The sequence below is a fragment of the Uncinocarpus reesii genome, genomic scaffold, assembly GCF_000003515.1.
Source record: "Uncinocarpus reesii 1704 scaffold_1 genomic scaffold, whole genome shotgun sequence".
NCBI lineage: Eukaryota > Fungi > Ascomycota > Eurotiomycetes > Onygenales > Onygenaceae > Uncinocarpus > Uncinocarpus reesii.
In genome coordinates, this window is record NW_003052500.1 from 6,065,829 (window position 1) to 6,081,276 (window position 15,448).

At 50.3% G+C, this 15,448-nt stretch overlaps 6 protein-coding genes across 6 annotated transcripts; 4 read left to right on the plus strand and 2 right to left on the minus strand.

The window, feature by feature from the left end:
• Positions 1 to 961: 961 nt before the first annotated feature.
• UREG_02295 (uncharacterized protein) lies at positions 962 to 3,043 on the plus strand (the record flags this gene model as incomplete). The annotated part of the gene is made up of 5 exons (XM_002542733.1): positions 962 to 1,024; positions 1,084 to 1,953; positions 2,009 to 2,391; positions 2,435 to 2,739; positions 2,793 to 3,043. 5 exons carry the CDS (start codon positions 962 to 964, stop codon positions 3,041 to 3,043), a joined length of 1,872 nt encoding a protein of 623 aa, XP_002542779.1.
• Positions 3,044 to 3,832: 789 nt separating this feature from the next.
• Positions 3,833 to 5,652, minus strand: UREG_02296 (uncharacterized protein; the record flags this gene model as incomplete). Its single annotated transcript, XM_002542734.1, has 2 exons — positions 3,833 to 5,365; positions 5,443 to 5,652. 2 exons carry the CDS (start codon positions 5,650 to 5,652, stop codon positions 3,833 to 3,835), a joined length of 1,743 nt encoding a protein of 580 aa, XP_002542780.1.
• A 631-nt stretch (positions 5,653 to 6,283) lies between these two features.
• On the plus strand, positions 6,284 to 9,056 carry UREG_02297 (uncharacterized protein; the record flags this gene model as incomplete). Its single annotated transcript, XM_002542735.1, has 3 exons — positions 6,284 to 6,817; positions 6,882 to 7,966; positions 8,153 to 9,056. The coding sequence occupies 3 exons, from the start codon at positions 6,284 to 6,286 to the stop codon at positions 9,054 to 9,056; spliced, it is 2,523 nt and encodes an 840-aa protein (XP_002542781.1).
• Positions 9,057 to 9,619: 563 nt separating this feature from the next.
• On the minus strand, positions 9,620 to 10,859 carry UREG_02298 (alanine racemase TOXG; the record flags this gene model as incomplete). Its single annotated transcript, XM_002542736.1, has 3 exons — positions 9,620 to 10,362; positions 10,384 to 10,692; positions 10,742 to 10,859. 3 exons carry the CDS (start codon positions 10,857 to 10,859, stop codon positions 9,620 to 9,622), a joined length of 1,170 nt encoding a protein of 389 aa, XP_002542782.1.
• A 513-nt stretch (positions 10,860 to 11,372) lies between these two features.
• On the plus strand, positions 11,373 to 13,288 carry UREG_02299 (uncharacterized protein; the record flags this gene model as incomplete). The annotated part of the gene is made up of 4 exons (XM_002542737.1): positions 11,373 to 11,453; positions 11,507 to 12,261; positions 12,310 to 12,648; positions 12,706 to 13,288. The coding sequence occupies 4 exons, from the start codon at positions 11,373 to 11,375 to the stop codon at positions 13,286 to 13,288; spliced, it is 1,758 nt and encodes a 585-aa protein (XP_002542783.1).
• An 829-nt stretch (positions 13,289 to 14,117) lies between these two features.
• On the plus strand, positions 14,118 to 15,429 carry UREG_02300 (uncharacterized protein; the record flags this gene model as incomplete). The annotated part of the gene is made up of 3 exons (XM_002542738.1): positions 14,118 to 14,171; positions 14,256 to 15,217; positions 15,426 to 15,429. 3 exons carry the CDS (start codon positions 14,118 to 14,120, stop codon positions 15,427 to 15,429), a joined length of 1,020 nt encoding a protein of 339 aa, XP_002542784.1.
• Positions 15,430 to 15,448: the final 19 nt, after the last annotated feature.

The window sequence follows — 15,448 nt, forward strand, 5'->3', positions numbered from 1 at the left end:
ATTTTATAATGCATACAGTACATACATTATACAGAATTTGACCCCGAACTGACATAGGCCGACAGCCCGATACTGTTTACTGGAGGCTGTTCGCTATTATTGACGGAATTATAGCACTTGATTTCGCCTATATAATGTATTCCCACGAACCCTAGCACGGGATATTCTACGACCCTCATCATAGCGCATACCGGCTGGCCGCTATGTGGTTTTTGCACCTGAGGCGGTCATTCCGAGATTTGGTGATACAGGCCCTAGCAAGTAGCCCACGTAACTAGTTACTGGTCTGTATCCCTGTTCTACTACTAGTATGCTCCATGGAGCTCGGATCGGTTCCAGAATCCTTACTTCTATGTCTTTACTAATCCCAGTGGCCGCCTGAGGCACCAAATTGCTTGAATTGCTTGAATTGCTTGAATTTCAGCTCCTTGCGCTAGGGACCACAGCACCGGGGATCCCCTGTATTCCAGTGGATACCGGACTCAACTGCAGCACGCCGTTCAGCTGGGCTCATGTAGGATCGTGCAGTACGACTAATACGTTGCACCATCTCACGTCAGATATTTCACGTTGAGCAGTGAGGGGTTCAAGGCCCCCTGTCTATTATTAGCAACGGAATGGAAACCGCCGATCGACCGGATGCAAGTTGACCCTGCTGAGATGTTCTCCCGACAAAGAAACGGTCCCTCTCGGTGCCCAAGAATGTCGGGATAGGCATCGCTTTTGACCTTGGAGACGAAAATACTAGTGACGAACGCTTAGCGTCGCGACTCTGCTGTTCCTCAGGCACCGGAGACTTGACTTTCGGGACGTTCGATTCAACGAAGTTTGGCTTCGTGAATTCCTCGATTGACCAAAATTCTCGAAGTTGTCGTATTCATGCAATAGTTAGTGCTCTGTACCATTCTCCATATTGTTAGCCAAAAATATCGCGGAAACCTGCGATTGCGAGTACCGCAAAATGTCAGACGGAAATAGCTCTCTCGCATACCGCAGGAGTGTCGCGTCGTTCAGTAGCAGCCTGGTATTTGCTGGTCCTCGTCGAGGAAATCGAATAGACGGCAGACTACTAACAAAACATAGTCCGAAATGAGCGTTGACCCCGGCTACGTCCCTGACTTCAGTGTGGGCATGAGAGCAGAGGTACAGCAGCTATATCGACCTGATGATCGTTCACCGTGGAACGAGTCTGTACCTGAAAAAGCAGCCACGGACGTTGAAGCCGGCTCCTACGCTCAGGAGTGCGCTCTGATCGTCCGGCGTGAACCGCATCCAATAACGAAACAAATCGCCCTACATTCCATCACGGTACAAAGTCCCTTGATCAAGAAGGTGCTTGACCGCACATTCAAAGGCTTGGAGGGCGTCAACACCCAGCTAAAGCAGCTTACCTTCCAAGCGCCTTTCCATATCTTCTACTATCGATGGCACCGTTTCGAGAAACTGTGCGAGGATGAGCAGGACCAAGAAGCCAAGAACCACCTCGACATTCTATATCCTATTCTAAGCGAGGAGGTTATGCCGCACGTAGAAACCATGAAAGACCTAACCAGGAACAAAGTCATTACATTTGACTATCTATGGACCATCTTTGCCCCTGGCATGGAAGTGTACACTAGGTTCGATGGCCAAGATCGTCTTATGGAATTGACTGATAGTCGCTACGGCGCAAACATGGGTGGAGAATTCTTTACCCTGGAGCTTCGCTATATTGATTGTGACGGATCGAGCTTTGGTTACGTCTCAAGCTCAGTTGACATTGACAAGTTTCAAGGAGTGAAGAAGCTCGTTGATCTCGACGCATTTCCCGCCCACCTTCATCCCGACATGGAGAACGTTGTCGATCGACTCCACGCTCGAGGCGCGAAACTTGAGAAGCTCAATGGATTCTGCCACATGTCGTATTCAGGATTCTACACGGCCAAGTCTTCTAGGCAGATTCGGAAGCGCCATGTATGTATACCTGACAGGGCACGGTTCCCCCGGCAGTCGAGTGTGCTAACCAAAGGGTTCTGGCAAGGTGGAAAACAGTCGCATCATCATCGACCCGCATACCTTCAATCTATATGGCACGCCTGGCCCAGGTCTTGGCTCGATTGGATCTGAACTCGATTCGCATGCGGACGCGGCCGATGAAGAAGTATTCGCTGTCATTCAGAATGTGATTTATAGGGCGACTAGCCAGGCTTTTCAAGCGTACCAGAGGGCCTTGGAAAGACTTGAGAAGCGTAGCAAAGAAGGAATATCAGGTGGCTGTAATACTGCTTCCGATCTATTCACATGCTCGAGAACCATGTTTGACACCAGTACCAGCCAAAACCCTGAGTACGAAGCATCGCTTGCTCTGCAGTCCAGTCGTCCGTGGCTACTGCCTGGCTTTCAAGACGTGGGGTAAGAGCTCAATACCAATAAGTTATCTCAGCCGTTTACTAAGACTGAACCCGTCATTAGCGGAGTTCTACGTTGAGAACGTGTACCCAATACGTTGGAACGAAAATGCTTTTCAGCGGCTTGTTCTACCTCCCGGTTACAAAGAGATTATCCGCGCTTTTGTTCAAGAGCAATTGTCTCGAGACGATGACTTTGATGATATTATCTATGGGAAAGGTAGGGAATGCCGCCCAGGTTGGCGACTCCTGGTTGTGAAGCAATCCGTTAATGCTTCAAGCACAGGTTTGGGCTTCATCATGTTGCTAAGTGGAGAGCCTGGTGTTGGAAAAACACTCACTGCTGAATCCGGTGCGTTTCCTCTGAAAATAGGTTCGCCTGTGTCTTACTAAAAGAATGCTTAGTCGCTGAAGAGATGCGCCAACCGCTGTACCTGATGAGTGCAAGCGAGCTGGGAGAGACAGCTACTGAGGTTGAAGAATCGCTCGAACAAGTCTTGGAACTAACCAGCAAGTGGAATGCTATTCTACTCCTCGATGAGTGCGATATGTTCCTCGAGGCTCGCTCTACTGCCGATTTACGGCGCAACCGTCTCGTGTCTGGTGAGTTTCGAATCATGACCAAAAGAAAACCCCCCGAAAATGCTGCTTCTTAACCGAAAGGCTAACCCCCATCCGCTTGGTTCAGTTTTCCTGAGACAACTTGAATACTACCGAGGCGTTATGTTCCTTACCAGTAACCGCATCAGCGATTTTGACCCGGCGTTTGAGTCTCGAATCCATCTGACCATCCACTATCCGCTCCTGGACGTCGCCAGCAGGCTTCATGTATGGAAGATTTTTGTTCAGATGGGAGATTTGGACAGCCGACTAAGCGAAAATGAATTGAAAACTCTGGCAAAGCTTGAAGTCAACGGGAGGCAGATAAAGAATATCGTCAAGACGGCGCGCTTGCTTTCGAAGCAGGACAAGGCCCCCTTGGCCATGAACCATATTGAGATGGTGCTCAAAGTCAAAAAGGGCTCGTTTGTATGATGCAAATCAAGGTTGGTAACACTGCGACGAGAAGTCAAAAGAACAAACCCCAAGGTGCATGGGAATTGATTATTATTATTATTCCAAGTAAAAGTCTCTGTTTGTAATAGCAGACTATAGCGAGAGCCTCCATCCTGGCTTCCATGTTTCTCTTACTGCTAGGATAGACAATGAAAGTATAGATATTCTAGATCCTCTGCCGTTCGCAATGAATGTGGCTTCTCCTTTCCTCTCTCTCCCTTACCCTCCTTCCCCTTGATGGCACTGAAAAATTAAGTGCTTCCACAAGAAGGGGACCACAGCCCAGCCACTTTCGTATCAGTCCAGCTCAGGTTAATCATGGCGGACAACTCGAGCCTTGTTCGAGTACCCATATTAAAGCTTTTGTCAAACCCAGCTTGGCTCTATCCTCAATCTCCGGTTTTCCGCTTATTCTCCGTCATATTCTCTATTCCCGTCTTTGTCTCCGTGTGTTCCTTGCTCATGTAACGCTGCTTGATAAAAGGGCTGGCCAATAGTCCAATACCAGCGACGGCCGTGTACATGATGAACATGTTTCGCATGCTAAAGGCGTAGGCGTTCTGCACCGCGCGATGTTGCACCGGGTCCTCGATGGTAGCAATCAGTTCCACGTTTGCCGCTGCATCGTAGCCAGAAAACGCTTTGAGATCGGATTCGTTGAGACCGGCGGCGACGAGGGATGAATGCTGGGCTGCCATACTACCCTGGAAGACAACGCCACCAAGGACGATAGACAATGACGTTGCGATGCTGCGCATAAAGCCCAACGTCGCCGACGATACTGCGACATCAGCCTGGTCGACATTGTTTTGGATCGCGAGCATGGGTGTTGATAAAAGAAGGGAAAGGCCGACACCGCCGATTACCTCGAAAACGATGATTTTTGCGAGCGATGTATCGATTCCGAGGTAGATATAGAGACCTGTCCCTAGGGTCAAGCATGTGGTCCCAATCCATATGATTTCTCGATACCGGCCCGTCCTGTGGATCACGACGCCGACTAACAGATCGCAAATCGATGCCGATACCATCATGGGTATTATCAAAACACCGCTTTTGGTAGGGGAGGCTTGTTTCACACTTTGAAAGTACAGCGGGAGGTAGTACTCCGAGCCTCTGGTGGCCATACTGTGTGTAGCGGCAACAATGATGACTGCGTTGTTTGATAGATCCTTGAAGATCCGTAAATCCATCAGGGGAAATTTGGCAAGGCGCTTCTCGGCAAAGAGGAAGAAACCGATCAACAGGGTTCCAAACACGATCATGCAAATAACTGTTGGGCTATCCCAGGGAAATGTCACGCCACCAAAGTCCAGCCCGAGAAGAAGTAGGACGACAATGGTGAGAATGGAGACAGTTCCAACCCAGTCTATGGCTTTCAGGCCATCGGCGAGCTTCGTGCGTGGATTGTGCAAATCGAGGAAGAATAACATCACAAGGAAGGCGGCACCACAGGCAGGGAGGTTAATCCAGAAGCACCAGCGCCAACTCACATACTGGGACAAAGCTCCCCCGATAACGGGCCCCGTGGTTCCAGCAATCACCCAGACCAGTGCTGTCGCGCTCATGTACAGTGCCCGATGCCGCATGCTAAAGAGATCCGAGATGATGATATAGACCAGCGAGATGATTCCTCCGCCGGCGAGACCCTGGACCCCACGGCCGGAAATTAGCATGGGCATGTTTGTGCTTGCGGCTGCAATCGTGCTCCCGACGGCGAAGACAATGATTGCTCCTAGAATACCAAGCTTACGGCCCCAGATGTCGCTGATTCGAACCCACATGGGATTAGTAGCGCACATGGAAAGTAGATATGCAGCACCAATCCACGTGTAGCCGGCGGCGGAGTTGAGGTCTTTCGTGATAGACGGAATAGCCGTTGCAACAATGGTCTGATCAAGTGCGGAGAGAAAGAGAACGAGCTGGACGGTGCAGCTGTCTGTTAGCCAGCCGACTGGTGCTCGCTGCGAGCACAACGCGAAGCAGGGATCTAACATACACAGAGCATCAGGACTATGCTATAAGTCCGCAGCTTCGATCGAACTCTTGGAGAGCCGCTCGACTCATCGGACAATTCGAGCGATTCCACGTTCGCAGCATCGGTTGAAGGGGTTTCTGTGGCTATGGATGCTGGCTTCTGCTCCGCCGGCTGCTCACCAGCAGGAGCTGGAGGTGTGGTTTTGGGAGATCTGGACGGATCCTCGTCCATTTTCGGGCTCGACATGACGAAGAAGGCGATTTAGCTGCAAGAAGAGTCTGCGAGTGGAATGTGCAATTTCGATGAAGCGATGAAGATGCAAGACAATGTGAAGTGGCAGTTGGGCGAGCGGCGGGGGGTCAACCAGCCGCCCAGACCCGTTGCCTTGACAGAGGTTCGCCATTCGCGACCCCCTGCGACACAGTCGATCTGCGGCAGTGATGCCCGCCGACACATTTATCAGGGCCCAAAGACTAGCGCCCGGGTGCCACAGGGCGCGACTGGGGATCCCGGTCCTCTAAGTTAGTGGTGCGGATCACTTAACTACGGGGTCTAAGGCTGGAGACGGGTTGTGAAGCCTTCATAACGTGTTGACTAAGTCCAGTAGTAATCGGCTAGTAATCATAAGGCATCTGGGCTACAGGGGAGAGGTTGTCCTATCCAGTAAACGGAGAAATCGTTTCGGGGGCGTAATACGATCGAGCAGTCGCAACACTGGAGTATGGATAGCCAGCTGAATGCGCATCATCCTTTGGATCGTGCTCCAGCAGGTAGATATTGTTTGATAGACCTTCCAAGCCCCATGGTTTCGAACGCTCTCGTTATGATTCTCCAGTAGACGCACCCTCGAAGAACCGGAACAATGCCGCTCATCCACGATACATCCGCGCAAGAACGAATCACCAAGCAATGGCGATCTCTGCTCCATGACTTCAAACCGTGTCATTTCCCCGGCCTTCCAGACGGATCTACCACTGACACGAAGGAATTTCAAGAAACCACTGCTGAGCTCAACATCAACGAGCTGTCCATCCAGCACTCCTGCACCCAATATCATGTCGAGCCTCGCAATGTTTTCCAAACAGCATGGGCCATTGTGATCAACTGCTATGCCGGGGTCGAGGATGTTTCCTTTGGATACGATACGACTGGCGACGATGCGTCTGCGCCGGCCACAGCATCAGAAAACATTCTCCTCTGCCGTACACATATCGATGCCGAAAATCAACTGGGCCAAACCGCGTTGGAGATGAAGAGAAGCTTTGACGATGCGTGGGAGAACCGAAATTGGTCAATCTCAGAGATTCAGAAGCTGGTAGGATCTGAGAATCAACCGCTTTTCAACTCTGGCCTACAAGTTCAGCGTGAAGGGAGGCAGAGTCGAGAATTGAAAGAAGTAAGCAACCTACTACAATAGGGGTGATTTTATAGTTCGCAATGGTTCTAACATAATCCATCAGATTGACATACTCGCCCGAATTTTGATCAAGGATGATACTTCCCTTGCAGTGTCAGTCCGCACACGCACGGCCAAGTTCTCCGCGATGCAGACAGCCGACGTTGCCCATACATTCGCCAAAACGCTGCTTGAAAGCATCAAAGCCCATCCAGAATCCAGAATTGGCGACTTGGATATCTGCAGTCAACGCGATTATGAGAAGGTTATGAACTGGAATAAGGCCGTACCTAGCTCCGTTGATAATACTTTCCATGAGCACTTTGAGTCCATCGCCCAAAAAACGCCGGACGCCCCAGCAATTTGCTCGTGGGACGGCAATTTCACATACCAAGAACTCGACTCGAGTTCAACAAGACTCGCCAACCACCTTGCAGACTTGGGTGTGGTGCCGGAGACGCTTGTCCTCCTTTGCTTTAACAAATCCGCCTTCGCTATTGTTTCCATGCTGGGCATAATGAAAGCCGGCGGTGCCTTCGTCGCCATTGACCCTTCATATCCAGCCAGCCGCATTCAAGCTATTCTCCAAGCTACTAATGCAGAGGTAGTCGTGACCGAGCCAGAACATCGTCCTCTTTTCGAGGGTACCATGAAGCACATCGTTGCGATTGGCCCAGAACTAGCGGAGGAGCTTCCGGCCACGCCCAAGACGATCGGGACGAAGTCGTCTCCTTCAAATACTGCATATGTGGTTTTTACATCTGGTAGTACCGGCGCCCCTAAAGGGATCATGGTGGAGCATCGTGCTCTTTGCACCGCCGCCGTCAGCCTTTCTACTCCAATGCGAATCGACTCGACAACCAGACACTTAAATTTTGCAGCGTTCACTTTCGACCTGAGCTATGGCGACATTTTCGTTACTTTATCCCAAGGAGCGTGTCTCTGCTTACCATCCGAATGCGAAAAGGTAAACGACCTGGCGGGTGCCATGGTACGAATGAATGTCAACTCTGCTTGCTTAATACCCAGCGTGGTTCGGGTCTTCCAACCGGAAGACGTCCCCGGCCTCAAGACTCTCTCCCTTGGTGGCGAGGCGCTTGTGAAAGAAAACCTAGAGCTATGGGCCCCCAAAGTAGTCTTGAACAACATGTACGGTCCTTCCGAGTGCACTGTTTGGTGCTGTTCGAACACAGACTTGAGAGCCGATAGTGCCGCCAATAACATCGGCCGGGGTGTTGGGGCCCTGCTGTGGATCACAAGCCCTACCAATCACGACCATCTTTGCCCAGTTGGATGCATAGGTGAGCTGCTGATTGAGGGCCCAGTGATGGCTAGGGGCTACCTCGATGGCGAGCAAACCAAGCGATCCTTTGTCGAAAATCCAAGCTGGGCAAAAGTGGAGCCGGGCCAGCGAAGGCGATTTTATAAAACAGGAGACTTGGTCAAGTACAACTCAGACGGAACTGTAGGTTTCATCGGTCGCAAAGATACACAGGTAAAATTCCATGGCCGCAGGGTCGAGACGGGAGAGATTGAGTATCATCTGGCATGCCACGACTCCCTGAGACAATCGGTAGTAATACTACCCTCCGCTGGCGTATATTCTAAACGACTTGTGGCAGTCGTGGTACTAAAAACGAACCAGATGTCGCAGGAATCAGCAAGCGAGCTAAAGGTTGTCACTGGGATCGCCAAAGAGAAATCGGCTTCAGAAGTGGCAAAAGTAAAGAAATTTTTGTCTTCAAGAGTCCCGCACTACATGGTCCCTCAATTCTGGATTGTGGTTGAACAAATCCCTCTGATGATTTCTGGAAAGATGAACCGAGTACTAGCCAGGAGGTTCTTGGAGAGTTTGGACGAGGACAACCTGGAAACAAAAGTCAATGGGTCAATGACAGTCCAGAAGCCAGATGATCCCGTGGAGCTTCATTTGCGAAAATTGTGCAGCCATGTTCTAAATAAAGACATGGACAAGATTGACGCTGAACAAACTTGGGAAGACCTTGGTGGCGATTCCATGTCCGCCATGGAGCTCATTGCTCGTTGTAGAGCGGAAAATCTTGTCCTCACTATGCATGATTTCCTCGACGGCAACACAGTCAGGCAGATGGCTTCCATTGCTAAACGGCGCACGCCAGGGACACCAACGAATGGACATCGCGCCCAAGAAACTCCTCGAATGCAAGGCGGATGTGGCGTGCAAGCTCGGTTGAAATTCCCTCCAGTGTGGTGGGAATAGTTATTTCTCAATGTACGGTTAGGATGATCTCGCAATGGTTTCTGGATGGGTATCTTTTAGCACTGAATGTATTGTTTCATCTTCATGATTTGAGCACTTCGATCCTCTCGACCACGGCACCTGTTGATACCGCAGCCATGCCTAAAATAATGTAAGCCTTGAGCCGTGGAGCAAGATGCATCGAGCCGCACCAGCAGTCAGTCCACGAGGCAATTATTGCGCGGTGTAGACAGTAGACGACAGCATCTTCAAGTCTTGCAATCGAGATGAACTTTGCGATGGACGACGTCAAGGCGCAAACACAGCAAACACGACAAACAACGCAAACTCATCTTCCATCCCAATCGTCACTTCACCTCTCAATCATCCTCTTCTCTCTTGAAAAATGAGATGCTCAGAAAACACCTTGCGATTATTTCTATTCTTCTAGTAATGTAATTCCATACATGTGTTTAACCGTATACCCTTGTCAGCCCTAGCCAGTGTTACAATGTCCCAAAACCTTGTCCCTCGTTCTCCATGAAAGCCAGCGGCTCGAGCGCTCCGCTCAGTGATTCCACGCTCTATGGTAGCCCTCCGCCTTTCAGCACTTCCAATTCCGAAACGCCGTTTATCCCAGCATGTGTATTGAGGATTTCGGCGAAGAGGCCCACGAGGTCCCTGATGGCCTTCGAGTCAATCTGGTGATGGCAAACAATACGGGCACTGTCCAGCACAACACCATGCTTTTCACCCATCTCGATGAGCGAGCGTTTTGATATGCCGGCGGCCTCAATGTCAAGCCACACGAGGTTTGTTTCGACGTCCTTGCTTAGCTGTCCGCCTCGCTTTGTCCACTCCTCGCCCACCCTTCTCGCCAAACGATGCACTCTGCTCAGCATTGGGTTTTCGATCTCGGGCCCCGTCCCGAAATTCTCGAAGAGCGCCTCTCGCGCCGCTGCGGTAATGACACCGCTTTGTCTCATGCCCCCGCCGATAGCCTTGCGAGTCCGTCGCATCTGTTGAATCAATCTTCGATCACCCAAGATCATCGCGCCCATCGGCGCGCCTAGATTCTTGCTGAAGTCGACCGAGACCAGGTCGACTAGTGTGCAATATTCTTTTAGTGTTCCGGCACCGGCGGCGACCGCTTCGAATAGCCGTGCTCCATCGAGATGTGTCTTGATTCCGTGCCTTCTGGCCCAGTCTGAAATGCGTCGGAGTTCATGCAGAGGTAATATGACACCTCCGGCGGTATTTTCCACCGAGATGATGCCGGTTGGGCATTTATGGACATCGTCCGTAAGGACTGCGTGCTCCTCCAAGTCTTCCACTCTCAGATACTTACCATTAGATGGCTTGATGGGTTGAGCCATCGCGCCACTCAAGACTGAAGTGCCTCCTCCCTCGAAGTTGATGCTGTGGGAGTCGCCTGCGAGTAGGATCCCGCAGGGCCGAGTCGAGACCAAGGCATGTAGACAGAGCTGATTTGCCATTGTACCCGTAATCACGAACATCCCATCCTCTCGTCCAGTAATGTTTGCAACGTGTGCCTCGAAATCACATGTCGTCCTGTCCTCCCGAAATACATCATCGCCGAGTGTTGTTTCCACTATAGCTGCGAGCATACGAAGACTGGGACGGGTAATCACATCGCCTACAAGATATCAGCCTGCTTCCATCGATGCGGAAACAGAAAGCCTTACTTCTGAAATCGTTTCTTGCCAGGCCCGGTCGGCCCCATGCAATGGTCCCAGTCAGAGACTGGAGTACATCCACAGTGGATGGTTTGACACTTTTGGGAGAGTCCAAAAATTCAGGCATCTTTCTTTTCTTCTTCGTCCTTGCACGTCTAATCCTTGTACGATGCCTGAGTCAATGTTATATATTTTGCCAGAAACCTTCCTCAGAAAACACCCCGAAAGCTTTTGGTGTTAATAAAGAGAGACGCCGAGACGATGGGATGCAGGGACCTGCAATGCTCCGGCGCAACACGGCTGAAGTGCCGGTTTTCCACGGGTAGCCCTAGTCAAGGGCCCTTCCTTGTCAAGGGTCCCGGATTAGTGTCCTAGCGTAGGCATGACTATACTAACGTGTGGAATGTCATACATCCTCGACTAGATAGTCATGTCGGGCCTCTTGACCCTGCGGTCTGGCCGAGCCCCCGGACCCGGAGCCTTATGTGCTCTACGTTGTCCAGCCCTAGAAACGGGCCAATATCAATATTAACGATCTCCTGTCTGCTGAATACCCCAGTTTGCGTGTTTAATTTGACTGCAAATCATTCGGATTGGAAGCCTTCACACCTGAGCCTACATACCCTCAACTACAGCGACGATGGTTAATTCAGAGCTTCTACCTTTCCCAAAATCTCAATCTTTTCCCTTGGGGGAATCCCTACCACCCAAGGACATTCATGTAAGTGTGACTAACTAATTCTATCAGTTTTCAAGCTCATGTAGGCTATGTAGGCTGTGAGCGTTTCTATCCCTACGTGGGACGAAATAGTACGTTATATGAAGGGCGACGAAGATATTCACCAGAAATTGCAAGCGGACTACCCAAGGCATGACACGATTCACTCTGTATCAGAGCAATGGTCTAACCCATGCTGCAGATTTTACCAACACGCAATTGTTTCGAAGTTGAACGATGCCGTTCTTGCTAGAGTGGGCGCCGCTGAGTCTGTTGGATGCATGATTTTTCCCTCTGAAGATGGTATGCGGCGATGTACGGAGCACCTTCAGAAAACCGCAGACCTCGCCTTTCCCATTCGGGAGGTGGAATTCCGTTTAACTCAGGACGTTTCCAGAGAAAATGTTACCTGGGGTCACTTCTTTGCTGTGCTCTTCCCCGAGAAGTCTAGGGAACATGCGGCGGGATTCTGGGGCTTTATGGGAGACGGCATCTCCAGTCGTCATGCAGAGTTTTGCCTTGAAAGGTTTCCCTTCATGGACTCGGTTTCTCTCGACCCCTCCTTGCAAACAGCTGCAACAAGCAATGAGACAGAACGGATGCCTGCAGTTCCTTGGGACCATTCCGACTCTGGTACCAAGGACAAGATAAAGAATCTGATCGCTAAATGGGCTCGTTCAGAAAAGTCGAGTCAAGACCCAGTCCGGCCACAAGATGTCTTTCTTTACCCCAGAGGCATGTGTGCAATTGGGAGCTTGGCAAGGAGTCTCGTTCCGAGCTCCACAGACGCTTCAGAAGCAGTTGTATTTGGGTAAGTCAGACTCCTGGTTTTGCTGGAACCGCGACTCACTCGATTTAGATGGCCGTATGGATCAACGCCGAAGTGTGTCCAAGATAGCGGATATGACCGCTTCACATTCCACGACCAAGGTACATCAGAAGAACTAGACGCGCTAGAAAGGTCGCTAGCATCTGGACGCCTGATATCATGCCTTTTCTGTGAACTTCCATCTAATCCGCTATGTGCGACACCGGACCTCCATCGTATTCGTCGACTTGCTGATCAGTATTCCTTCGTGGTGATCTGTGATGAAACCATTGGCACCTTTGTTAATGTGGATGTGATCCCTTATGCTGACATTGTTGTCACCAGCCTCACCAAGATTTTCAGCGGAGCGTGTAATGTCATGGGAGGGAGGTACGTTGATCATTTCTGAGTCTTTTCTGACAACCCGACACTAAGTTATTTTCATAGCGTGATTCTGAACGCCCAGTCGCCGATGTACGAAGAGTTACATGCGAAACTCAGTAGCAGCCACGAAGATCTCATCTACCCCCTCGACGCAAAGGTACTTCTTCGAAATTGTATTGATTTCCCATCTCGTGTCCAAAAGGCAAGCTGCAATGGGTTGGCAATCGCCAACTTCCTCACAACCCACAAGTCGATCTCCAAAGTTAACTACCCTACAATGGTGGCCACCGCACCACTCTACGAACGATATCGCCGTCCTGGCGGCGGCTATGGATCCTTGATTAGCATCGTGTTTCGAAATCCTGACAGCGCCGTTCTGTTCTACAACACTATTGACCTATGCAAGGGGCCCAGCTTTGGGACCAATTTCACGCTTGTGCTTCCGTATTCTCAGCTTGCGCATGCTCATCAATTGGATTGGGCGGAGTCAAAGGGACTCGCGAAACATCTCATCAGGATTAGTGTGGGGCTGGAAGAGGAGAGTGGTCTGATTACGAAGCTTGGCCGGGCTCTGGAAGAGGTCGAGAGATTTGAAGACGGGCTGGCCAGTGGAGCAAGCTCTGGTGGTGCTCATGGGGCGGCCTGAGAGGTGTTATTACCTATTAGTGTTCATAGCATACTCCGCATAATGAGATAAATAATGTTGCTTTGTGAACAGCCTTGTAGATCACGCTTAGAGTTTGTTGTTGAGTCAAGAAAGTTCCGGGGGCCCACTATGCCAAGATGCTTACGGCAGGGGGGCTGTAGATTAGAGTTAAGAAAGCTAATAAGCTTAACTAACTAAGGCTATATGCTTTAAGTTAGTTTTCGTGATCTGAGTAATATCCGCCCAGTAATACGAAAAAACGGACACTAATGTCATGGGATGAACGGAAGGATATTTCCAACACTTCTCGGACATATTCAAAATGCCTGTCGATAGCTTTCGTACCTGCATTTCTTGCTCAAAGGATCAAATAACCTTGTAGTTACAGGTACGTCCTATCCTGCGGCCCCTACCTGGGGTTTATTTGACAAATCCATGAATCTCGCATATCTCCGGGGCCAAACCCACCTAATGGCCCCAAACTCACGTAAACAGCTGGTATGGGATCATGATGCTTGTTGATTTGAAGGTAGTCTGGGACACTTGGAGTCCTTCATGACACTTTTCATAATCCCAGCCCTTCGATGGGTATTGCAAAAGACCACTAGACTTAATTGAGAGGCAGCTGTGCATGATTGCATGAGACGGTCCAAAATCACACTGTTGATTGAACGTTACTCTCGAGCTGTTTGATAGCACCTACGTCCGTTCCCGAAGAAAGAGGCTTTATTTAAACGGCTTCAAACGCATATACAACGCTGCTTATTATTCTCTTCGAGGTCTGTACCGTTGAATATCTCATTGAGAGATAAGCTTCCAAATTGCCAAAATGGATTATACCACGCGCATGTTCAATAGTCCACCAAAGGATCCAGCTTCCGCTGTAAGGCAAAATACTCTCATTCGTTTTATTTCAAGTCTAACGTCCCCGTAGGTCCTTATCGATGCTGACCGGCCACATCGAAAGATTTCGTGGTTGGAGTACGTATCCACGGTTAAGAGTATCGCCGTCGGCCTGCGCGACATTGGTTTATCCGAGAATGATGCCGTTGGGCTGATCAGCGTCAATGAAATTTACTATTATGTGCTTGGAGACGGTGTCATTGCCGCGGGCGGAGTCTTTGCCCCTCTCCCGACAACCCCGCTGGACCAGATAGGTCTCTACATCGAAGCGGCGCAGGTGAGCTGGCTTTTCGTCAGCGTCGAATTCCTTGAGCAGATTCTACTGGCAGCGCCCAACTGGAAGCTCGACAAATCGCGAATCCTGGTGTTTGATCCACCCGGCCTGGAGCCATATCAAGGACGTCTACCCCGATTTAGCAACTTGTTGACCGCCGACGGGAACCTCTGGAAGAATCCTTATGAAGGCAAAGACCCCAAGCAACTGATCTGCGTGCGATCTTTTGGCAGTGGAACAACTGGGTCCGTCAAAGCCATTGAAATTTCCCATGCTGCTCAGTTGGCAAGACTGGACGCTCCTCTCTTTACCCCCGACCCACGCGATACGGCATGGTTGCAGAACATCGGCATCTCCCACGTCAGCAGTCTCAACATGTGCCAGCGAGCTTGTGCTGGTGGGCTACCAATGGCCTTGACCTGCGTCGACGACGCACAATCACTCTTGGATAAAATCCAGGAACTCAAAATCAGCCAAATCCAGTTACCACCTGCAGTAATGGAAGGTATCACGGAAATAATCAACTCGGGTCGCCGACCTCGGGAAGCCCTCGAATCCCTTAGCACTGTGTTGGTTGGCGGGACCTTTTCTCGAAAGGTTTCAGTCGAGGCCTTTTCTGCTCTGCTCCCAAGCCACACTCGCTTGAGAACTGGCTACGGGAGCACGGAAGCCGGTATCGTCACCATGACGCCAATTGACAGCCCTTGGGAATTGGGCTATACTGGCATTCTAACCCCAAAAGTCGAGTTGAAGTAAGTACTACTTCTCCCAAAGAGAGGTAATTGAAACTTACCAGTGCACAAAGGATCATGGATATCGAAACCGGAAAAGAACTTGATCCTCACACTCCAGGGGAAATCTGTATCCGCTCTCCAGAAATGATGTCAGGATTCTGTAACAATCCCACCGCGACAGCGGCTGCGTTCATTCCAGACGTTGATGGACCTTGGCTAAAGACAGGTGACAAGGGCTATTTGGATCCG